This window comes from Somniosus microcephalus, chromosome 11 (assembly GCF_052327205.1).
Source record: "Somniosus microcephalus isolate GS21.2 chromosome 11, FLI_Smic_1.0, whole genome shotgun sequence".
In the NCBI taxonomy this organism is placed as follows: Eukaryota; Metazoa; Chordata; class Chondrichthyes; order Squaliformes; family Somniosidae; genus Somniosus; species Somniosus microcephalus.
The window spans coordinates 3,537,410-3,548,589 of record NC_140997.1 but is presented as its reverse complement, the minus strand read 5'-3'; the positions used below and the strand labels follow the sequence as shown (position 1 = coordinate 3,548,589).

At 55.7% G+C, this 11,180-nt stretch overlaps 1 protein-coding gene across 4 annotated transcripts in view; it reads left to right on the top strand.

The window, feature by feature from the left end:
• Positions 1-2,368: 2,368 nt before the first annotated feature.
• Positions 2,369-11,180, top strand: part of LOC147110264 (uncharacterized) — a 48,160-nt gene continuing 39,348 nt past the window's right edge. For 2 of the 4 annotated variants that reach the window (XM_086000052.1, XM_086000054.1), the window contains exons 1-2: positions 2,369-2,615; positions 5,467-5,599. In XM_086000052.1, the coding sequence (XP_085856178.1) occupies positions 5,542-5,599 (58 nt within the window). In that variant the 5' untranslated portion in view covers positions 2,369-2,615; positions 5,467-5,541. Of the gene's footprint in view, positions 2,616-2,703; positions 2,807-5,466; positions 5,600-11,180 lie in introns of those variants that run through there. The other 2 variants (XM_086000055.1, XM_086000051.1) reach the window with 2 other exon arrangements.

The window sequence follows — 11,180 nt, the reverse complement described above, 5'->3', positions numbered from 1 at the left end:
TATCACCAAGACCCCGCCTTCTATCACCAAGACCCCGCCTTCTATAACCAGACCCCGCCTTCTATAACCAGACCCCGCCTTCTATCACCAGGCCCCGCCTCCTATCACCATGCCCCGCCTCCTATCACCATGCCCCGCCTCCTATCACCAGGCCACGCCACCTATCACCAGGCCCCGCCTCCTATCACCAGGCCCCGCCTTCTATCACCAGGCCCTGCCTTCTATCACCAGGCCCCCGCCTTCTATCACCAAGACCCCGCCTTCTATCACCAAGACCCCGCCTTCTATAACCAGACCCCGCCTTCTATCACCAGGCCCCGCCTTCTATCACCAAGACCCTGCCTTCTATCACCAGGCCCCGCCTTCAATCACCAAGACCCCGCCTCCTATCACCAGGCCCCGCCTCCTATCACCAGGCCCTGCCTCCTATCACCAGGCCCCGCCTCCTATCACCAAGCCCTGCCTTATATCACCAGACCCCGCCTCCTATCACCAAGACCCCGCCTCCTATCACCAGGCCCCACCTTCTATCACCAGGCCCCACCTTCTATCACCAGGCCCCGCCTTCTATCACCAGGCCCCGCCTTCTATCACCAGGCCCCGCCTTCTATCACCAAGACCCCGCCTTCTGTCACCAGGCCCCGCCTTCTATCACCAGGCCCTGCCTTCTATCACCAGGCCCCGCCTTCTATCACCAGGCCCCACCTCCTATTACCAGGCCCCACCTCCTATCACCAGGCCCCTACCTTCTATCACCAGACCCCATCTTCTATCACCAGGCCCCGCCTCCTATCACCAAGACCCCGCCTCCTATCACCAGGCCCCGCCTTCTATCAACAGGACCCACCTTCTATCACCAGACCCTGCCTTCTATCACCAGGCCCCACCTCCTATCACCAAGACCGCGCCTCCTGTCACCAGGCCCTGCCTTCTATCACCAGACCCCGCCTTCTATCACCAGACCCCGCCTTCTATCACTAAGACCCCGTCTCCTATCACCAGGCCCCGCCTCCTAGCACCAGGCCCCGCCTTCTATCACCAGGCCCTGCCTTATATCACCAGACCCCACCTTCTATCACCAGGCCCCGCCTTCTTTCACCAGGCCCTGCCTCCTATCACCAAGAACCCGCCTCCTATCACCAGGCCCTGCCTCCTATCACCAGGCCCCGCCTTCTATCACCAGACCCCGCCTTCTATCACCAGGCCCTGCCTTCTATCACTAAGACCCCACCTCCTATCACCAGACCCCGCCTTCTATCACCAAGACCCCGCCTTCTATCGCCAGGCCCCGCCTTCTATCACCAGGCCCCACCTTCTATCACCAGGCCCCGCCTTCTATTACCAGGCCCCGCCTCCTATTACCAGGCCCCACCTCCTATTACCAGGCCCCACCTCCTATCACCAGGCCCCCACCTTCCATCACCAAAACCCTGCCTTCTATCACCAAGACCCCGCCTTCTATCACCAGACCCCGCCTTCTATCACCAGGCCCTGCCTTCTATCACCAGGCCCCGCCTTCTATCACCAAGACCCCGCCTTCTATCACCAAGACCCCGCCTCCTATCACCAGGCCCCGCCTCCTATCACCAATAGCTCTGCCTTCTATCACCAGGCCCCACCTCCTATCACCAGGCCCCACCTCCTATCACCAGACCCCGCCTCCTATCACCAGGCCTCGCCTCCTATCACCAGGCCCCACCTCCTATCACCAATAGCTCCGCCTTCTATCACCAGGCCCCACCTCCTATCACCAGGCCCCACCTCCTATCACCAGACCCCGCCTCCTATCACCAGGCCCCGCCTCCTATCACCAATAGCTCCGCCTCCTATCACCAGGCCCCACCTCCTATCACCAGGCCCCACCTCCTATCACCAGACCCCGCCTCCTATCACCAGGCCCCACCTCCTATCACCAGGCCCCGCCTTCGATCACCAGGCCCCGCCTCCTATCACCAGACCCCGCCTTCGATCACCAATAGCTCCGCCCAATGTTGCTGGGTATTGTCTTCAGGGTCACACGGTCCCTTTAACGGGCTGCGCGGATTCTAAGACCCACACCTGGACGTTATGACTCTATTGAAAAGCTGGCTCAGCGGCTGCTCGGAGCCCTGGAGCCGCTCCCAGGGAACATTGTCTCTGACCCGGGGAATGGCTGGGGGTCGGGACAGTCGCTGTCTGAATCCAGACTGCTGGCCCCACTCAATGCCAGCCTGGCCAGTGACGCCCACCTCCAGAGAGTGAATTGGAAACATGATGAAAGGGCTGGGTACAGGCTAAAAGTCTGGCTGTGCAGTAAAGCAGCTGTTTTACGGTAAGAAGGGGCTGTGTGTGCGTCTCCGGGCTTCCAGTCAGCGCTTTCTTCATTTCAGCAGGCAGAGAATTAGTCAGAGAAGTGTCAGAATTGGAGTGGATTTTGAAAGCCACCCACTGGCTGTGGGGAAGTCCCCCCACCCCCGGGGCTCAGCCCCTTTCCCAGCTCTGACTGAAGCCCCAGCACAGCCTCCCGGAGCGTCACACACCACAGACACACCATTCAACCACTCGGCATTCTCGCAATGTATTGACTCGGGAGTCAGGGCGGCTCTGGCACAGGATAACGCCGCTGCTGGGGGGAAGTGAGTATGCAAATCTCCAGCCTGGAGCAGGAAATTTTATAAACTTCTTCACTTCCTCAATTTCCAGCAGACTGGGTGTGGACACACCTGGAGACGGAGCTGGCCGGAGACACCTCAGGCACTGTACTGGAGCTCGGACCTCAGAGTCTACCGTGGGAGGGAGGGGGCTTCGGAATCTTGGAGAAAATAAGGTTTGATTTAGTCGTTTTACACTGAATGTAAACAAGCTGTTTAAACAGAGGGGAATGGGCTGAACGAATGTGGAGTATTCTGGTGTCAGAGTCCCACAAGATTAGGTCCAGACTGAGACACAAAATGTCCCACCTCAAAATTTAACCCCTTGTTAGTTTTCAGTCTTTGTGTGTTTCTCAGATCCATTTCCTCCTTAACTCCAGTCCAGCTTAATATGTGCGGACGGTATATTGTGCTTGTCTGCCTCATTTGCGGCCCCTCGCCTCTGAGATAGAAGGTTAAGAATTCAAGTCCCACTCCACGGACTTCAGGCTGTTCTCCAGTGCAGTACTGAGGGAGCGCTGCACTGTCGGAGAGTCAGTGCTGAGGGAGCGCCGCACTGTCGGAGGGGCAGTACTGAGGGAGTGCCGCACTGTCGGAGGGGCAGTACTGGGGGAGTGCCGCACTGTCGGAGGGGCAGTACTGAGGGCGCGCCGCACTGTCGGAGGGGCAGTACTGAGAGAGCGCTGCACTGTCGGAGGGGCAGTACTGAGGGAGTGCTGCACTGTCGGAAGGGCAGTACTGAGGGAGCGCTGCACTGTCGGAGGGGCAGTACTGAGGGAGCGCTGCACTGTCGGAGGGGCAGTACTGAGGGAGCGCCGCACTGTTGGAGGGGCAGTACTGGGGGGGGGGTTACTTTGGTTTGAAATCACTGGGTAATCCTGTGCATTAATGGTCATTTCGAGCCCTCCACTCGGACTGGTTTTGCTGCCAATGGTTCTCGGGCATCTGGAGCTCCTTCTAGTGGCACAATGGGGAATTGTCTGGGTTTACCCAGTGCGATCAATGCCAGCCTGTGACGGCATCAAGTGGGTCTGTGGGTTTCTGCTGACTCGCTCCCCTGGTGGCCATGACGAGGGGGTGAGCGTGAACCCAATGGGAGGGTCTTCTCCGGAATTCTTACTCACACCGAGGGCCGGCCATGCAGCACACCGCTTCGGCAGGTGATTGGCCCAGTCTGAGTGCACTGTACAGACTCCATCTCTCCTCACCAATGGGCATCGAGGGATATGGGGATCGGGCGGGAAGGTGGAGCCGAGGTTGATGATCAGCCATGATCTCATTGAATGGCGGAGCAGGCTCAAGGGGCCGAATGGCCGACTCCTACTCCTAATTCTTATGTTCTTGTGTAGAAGGTCGGATGGCCTCAAGTTTTAACCCCTGGTCTGCCCGAGTTCATTGACTTCAGTTGAGGGGGGTGAGGGGCGCTGACCTGTGTTTCTGTATGTGACACTTTGACATGCGAGGTGCGACACGTGTTACGCCCCTGATCAATCACTGCCGTTCAACGCCATTCCGTGGGTTAAAGTATGTCAAGGCATGATCAGCTTTGTTTATTTCGGCAACGTGTTATGATTACTATTCAGTTGCAGCCTCCATTTATGCAGCAGCTCTCACCTAGAATAGATTTCGAGGGGCGGGAGAGTGGAGGACAATGTTGGAGAGGTTGCTGAGAGCCTATTGCAGGTGGCGGGGTTAGTCCCGGTCTGATGGGATCAGTCTCTGTGGGCCAGATCCGCCACTTGCCAACCCTGATCTTGCGGTTTCGGAGCCACATTCCTGCTCTGACATCACTGAGGAACCAATCCTGGTATCTGCACCTCACCCACAGGCGGGGTGGGGTGTGGACACAGGACCAGCGGGGATATTCCAGCCCTGCCCACCAAATGGCCAGAGGCTCTGCCAGTTCAGGTGTTGTGAGCGGTGCGGGGCCCAGGCACGTGTCCTGTCTGTGCTGAGTTAGCCAATCTCGGGCTGGGACAGGGTTAGCTGCTGCCTGAGTGAGGGAGAAAGTTCAGTCCGGGCTCCTGCTCCTGGTCACTGTCCACAGATATGTCGGTGCTAGACTTGGCTGTGGTGGCCTCCACGGTGGAATAGCTTGCAGGCTCGCACTGTCTGCGTACCCAGATAGTGACAGGCTATTCGCACACTGTACCCAGATAGTGACAGGCTATTCGCACACTGTACCCTGATAGTGACAGGCCATTCTCACACTGTACCCCGATAGTGACAGGCCATTCTCGCACTGTACCCTGATAGTGACAGGCTATTCGCACACTGTACCCTGATAGTGACAGGCCATTCTCACACTGTACCCCGATAGTGGCAGGCCAGTCTCACACTGTACCCTGATAGTGACAGGCCATTCGCACACTGTACCCCGATAGTGACAGGCCATTCGCACACTGTACCCCGATAGTGACAGGCCATTCGCACACTGTACCCCGATAGTGGCAGGCCATTCGCACACTGTACCCCGATAGTGACAGGCCATTCGCACACTGTACCCCGATAGTGACAGGCCATTCACACACTGTACCCCGATAGTGACAGGCCATTCGCACACTGTACCCCGATAGTGGCAGGCCAGTCTCACACTGTACCCTGATAGTGACAGGCCATTCGCACACTGTACCCCGATAGTGACAGGCCATTCTCACACTGTACCCCGATAGTGACAGGCCATTCACACACTGTACCCCGATAGTGACAGGCCATTCGCACACTGTACCCCGATAGTGACAGGCCATTCGCACACTGTACCCCGATAGTGACAGGCCATTCTCACACTGTACCCTGATAGTGACAGACCATTCTCACACTGTACCCTTCCTTACAGGATGAGCAGTTCCCTGCAGGTGAGCTGAGCTATTTCCACACCAGCCGAGGCTGGGAGAGCAGGAGTGTCTGCAGAATGCGCGGCCTGTCGGCGATATGGTGTCTGTTTATTCTTGCCTTTCGGCTATATCAAGGTCAGTGACTGTATTTAGATGTCGTCTGATTGGCTACATTATTAAAGGTTCTGTGTGACTTAAGGGGACACTGTCTTTGTGAAAATGTGTTTGGCCAGACTTTCATTCATTGGCCAATCTGATACCCGAGGTCACAACGAAACACATCATTACATTAATTTTTTTTTAAACTTTTTTTCGACTCTTCTGCTGGTTAAAGGAGGCCTTGCTGCTTTTACCAGGTGTAAGATTTCTAAGGGTTTTCTGTGGGCGGAGGTTCTGCAGAAAGAGGCCCTTCTCCAGGGCAGGCATCCGATCTGTCAACAGCATTCTTGACAGATCGTAAATACCGCTTTTCAGCGCATGCCTGAAACCGGCATTTGCAATGCCCCTATGGGTGTGTATACAGCTCGTACACACCCGTAGGCATCGGAAAATACAGCCCATCATTACATCATCTGCACAAGACATTACCGTAATGAAATGGAACATGACATTTCCCTCTCCAAAACAGCTTGCCAAACACTTAATTCCACAAGGACAGTATCGCCTTAAGCATCACAGTGTAGCAATAAGACTCACTCATTCCCAGCACAGCCCTCCCCACCCCCCGAGCTCCAAGCGAACAGATGGTAGCGGTGCCCACCCAGAGGAACACTGGAGCAGGAGGAGGCCATTCTGCCCCTCGAGCCTGTTCCGCCATTCAATCAGATCATGGCTGATCGGCGACCTAACTCCATCCACCCGCCTTTGCCCCGTATCCCTCAATACCTCTGGATAACCCTGGCCACTGCTTCCTTCCCAGTTGGCCTGTGAGACTCGAGGTGGGGGAGGGGGGTCGGTGTAACACTAAGCCCCCGCGCGCCTGCCCCCACCCCCCCGCCCCGCCCCACAGCAGGCTATGGTGAGACTAAAATCCTCAGTTCCCTATAAAGTAGAAGCTGCCTGACCCCATCCAGTGAGCCATGGGACTGGGCAGATATTCGAGAGCCGGGCTAATGGGGTGCAGCAATAACCCACAGCACAGGGCTGAAGACCAGCCTGGGTCAGATAACAAGAGAACCATTCTATGCTTTCGACATCCCATGCAAGGTTTGATCCAGTGGCGACCTGGATGGTGAAACACAAAGGCCAATAATTGGGTGCAAATAATGGCGGTTCCTCAGTGCAATGTCCCGCACAATCTCCCCGTTCCCTGTATCCTCACTGGTTTTCCATCAGGAATCATCGCACCATCTCCGACTTTCCCAGGGTGTCAGATGGATGGAGCTCCTCCCCTCCCGCAGTTAACTGGTGTCGGAGGTGGAGATTGCAACTTCCTGCCTTCTTTTGTTGAAGGTGTTGACTCCAAGCTCCAGTACATTGCCTTCTGGGTAACTCAGCCAAGTGCACATTCTTCCCCGGCCTGGTGATGCTGAGTGTTGTCGGGTTATTGAAACACAACCAAACCCCATCCTCTCCTCGCACGACTTCCACATGCAGGCATGTTCCAGCGGGAGTCATGGGATAGTGATCAAGAATCACCGATTCGTACAACATCCCAGCACTGAAACAGGCCATCCGGCCCAGCAAGACTATAGTGGTGTCATCTTCCATTTGAGCCACCCAGTCTAATCCCACTTTTCTGCTCACTCCCCGCACCCTTTAATATCCCACCCAGTCTAATCCCACTCTCCCCCTCACTCCCCGCACCCTTTAATATCCCACCCAGTCTAATCCCACTCTCCCCCTCACTCCCCGTACCCTTTAATATCCCACCCAGTCTAATCCCACTCTCCCCCTCACTCCCCACACCCTTTAATATCCCACCCAGTCTAATCCCACTTTCCTGCTCACTCCCCGCACCCTTTAATATCCCACCCAGTCTAATCCCACTCCCCCTCACTCCCCGTACCCTTTAATATCCCACCCAGTCTAATCCCACTCTCCCCCTCACTCCCCGTACCCTTTAATATCACACCCAGTCTAATCCCACTCTCCCCCTCACTCCCCGTACCCTTTAATATCCCACCCAGTCTAATCCCACTCTCCCCCTCACTCCCCACACCCTTTAATATCCCACCCAGTCTAATCCCACTCTCCCCCTCACTCCCCGTACCCTTTAATATCCCACCCAGTCTAATCCCACTCTCCCCCTCACTCCCCGTACCCTTTAATATCCCACCCAGTCTAATCCCACTCTCCCCCTCACTCCCCACACCCTTTAATATCCCACCCAGTCTAATCCCACTCTCCCCCTCACTCCCCACACCCTTTAATATCCCACCCAGTCTAATCCCACTCTCCCCCTCACTCCCCACACCCTTTAATATCCCACCCAGTCGAATCCCACTCTCCCCCTCACTCCCCGTACCCTTTAATATCACACCCAGTCTAATCCCACTCTCCCCCTCACTCCCCACACCCTTTAATATCCCACCCAGTCTAATCCCACTTTCCTGCTCACTCCCCGTGCCCTTTAATATCCCACCCAGTCTAATCCCACTCTCCCCCTCACTCCCCACACCCTTTAATATCCCACCCAGTCTAATCCCACTCTCCCCCTCACTCCCCGCACCCTTTAATATCCCACCCAGTCTAATCCCACTCTCCCCCTCACTCCCCGCACCCTTCAATATCCCACCCAGTCTAATCCCACTCTCCCCCTCACTCCCCGCACCCTTTAATATCCCACCCAGTCTAATCCCACTCTCCCCCTCACTCCCCACACCCTTTAATATCCCACCCAGTCTAATCCCACTCTCCCCCTCACTCCCCACACCCTTTAATATCCCACCCAGTCTAATCCCACTCTCCCCCTCACTCCCCGTACCCTTTAATATCCCACTCTCCCCCTCACTCCCCACACCCTTTAATATCCCACCCAGTCTAATCCCACTCTCCCCCTCACTCCCCGTACCCTTTAATATCCCACCCAGTCTAATCCCACTCTCCCCCTCACTCCCCACACCCTTTAATATCCCACCCAGTCTAATCCCACTCTCCCCCTCACTCCCCGTACCCTTTAATATCCCACCCAGTCTAATCCCACTCTCCCCCTCACTCCCCACACCCTTTAATATCCCACCCAGTCTAATCCCACTCTCCCCCTCACTCCCCACACCCTTTAATATCCCACCCAGTCTAATCCCACTCTCCCCCTCACTCCTAGAACCCTTTATTATCACACCCAGTCTAATCCCACTCACCCCCTCACTCCCCGTACCCTTTAATATCCCACCCAGTCTAATCCCTCACTCCCCGTACCCTTTAATATCCCACCCAGTCTAATCCCACTCTCCCCCTCACTCCCCATGACCTTTAATATCCCACCCAGTCTAATCCCACTCTCCCCCTCACTCTCCACACCCTTTCATATCCCACCCAGTTTAATCCCACTCACCCTCTCACTCCCCACACCCTTTTAATTTCCCACCCAGTCGAATCCCACTCTCCCCCTCACTCCCCGTACCCTTTAATATCCCACCCAGTCTAATCCCACTCTCCCCCTCACTCCCTGCACCCTTTAATATCCCACCCAGTCTAATCCCACTCTCCCCCTCACTCCCCGTACACTTCAATATCCCACCCAGTCTAATCCTCCGCACCCCCTCACTCCCAGTACCCTTTAATATCCCACCCAGTCTAATCCCACTCTCCCCGTACCCTTTAATATCCCACCCAGTCTAATCCCACTCTCCCCCTCACTCCCCGTACCCTTTAATATCCCACCCAGTCTAATCCCAGTCTCCCTCTCACTCCCCGTACCCTTTAATATCCCACCCAGTTTAATCCCACTCTCCCCCTCACTCCCCGTACCCTTTAATATCACACCCAGTCGAATCCCACTCTCCCCCTCACTCCCCACACCCTTTAATATCCCACCCAGTCTAATCCCACTCTCCCCCTCACTCCCCACACCCTTTAATATCCCACCCAGTCTAATCCCACTCTCCCCCTCACTCCCCGTACCCTTTAATATCCCACCCAGTCTAATCCCACTCTCCCCCTCACTCCCCGTACCCTTTAATATCACACCCAGTCGAATCCCACTCTCCCCCTCACTCCCCACACCCTTTAATATCCCACCCAGTCTAATCCCACTCTCCCCCTCACTCCCCACACCCTTTAATATCCCACCCAGTCTAATCCCGCTCTCCCCCTCACTCCCCGTACCCTTTAATATCCCACCCAGTCTAATCCCACTCTCCCTCTCACTCCCTGTACCCTTTAATATCCCACCCAGTCTAATCCCACTCTCCCCCTCACTCCCCGTACCCTTTAATATCCCACCCAGTCTAATCCCACACTCCCCCTCACTCCCCGCACCCTTTATTATCACACCCAGTCTAATCCCACTCACCCCCTCACTCCCTGTACCCTTTAATATCCCACCCAGTCTAATCCCACTCTCCCTCTCACTCCCTGTACCCTTTAATATCCCACCCAGTCTAATCCCACTCTCCCCCTCACTCCCCATGACCTTTAATATCCCACCCAGTCTAATCCCACTCTCCCCCTCACTCCCCGCACCCTTTAATATCCCACCCAGTCTAATCCCACTCTCCCCCTCACTCCCCACACCCTTTAATATCCCACCCAGTCTAATCCCACTCTCCCTCTCACTCCCTGTACCCTTTAATATCCCACCCAGTCTAATCCCACTCTCCCCCTCACTCCCCGTACCCTTTACTATCCCACCCAGTCTAATCCCACTCTCCCCCTCACTCCCCGTACACTTCAATATCCCACCCAGTCTAATCCTCCGCACCCCCTCACTCCCAGTACCCTTTAATATCCCACCCAGTCTAATCCCACTCTCCCCGTACCCTTTAATATCCCACCCAGTCTAATCCCACTCTCCCCCTCACTCCCCGTACCCTTTAATATCCCACCCAGTCTAATCCCGCTCTCCCCCCTCACTCCCCGTACCCTTTAATATCCCACCCAGTCTAATCCCACTCTCCCACTCACTCCCCGTACACTTTAATATTCCACCCAGTCCAATCCCACTCTCCCCCTCACTCCCCATAACCTTTAATATCCCACCCAGTCTAATCCCACTCTCCCCCTCACTCCCCACACCCTTTAATATCCCACCCAGTCTAATCCCACTCTCCTGCTCACTCCCCGAGCCCTTTAATATCCCACCCAGTCTAATCCCACTCTCCCCCTCACTCCCTGCACCATTTAATATCCCACCCAGTCTAAACCCACTCTCCCCCTCACTCCCCGCACCCTTTAATATCCCACCCAGTCTAATCCCACTCTCCCCCTCACTCCCCGCACCCTTTAATATCGCACCCAGTCTAATCCCACTCTCCCCCTCACTCCCCGCACCCTTTAATATCCCACCCAGTCTAATCCCACTCTCCCCCTCACTCCCCGTACCCTTTAATATCCCACCCAGTCTAATCCCACTCTCCCCCTCACTCCCCGCACCCTTTAATATCCCACCCAGTCTAATCCCACTCTCCCCCTCACTCCCCGCACCCTTTAATATCCCACCCAGTCTAATCCCACTCTCCCCCTCACTCCCCGCACCCTTTAATATCGCACCCAGTCTAATCCCACTCTCCCCCTCACTCCCCGCACCCTTTAATATCCCACCCAGTCTAATCCC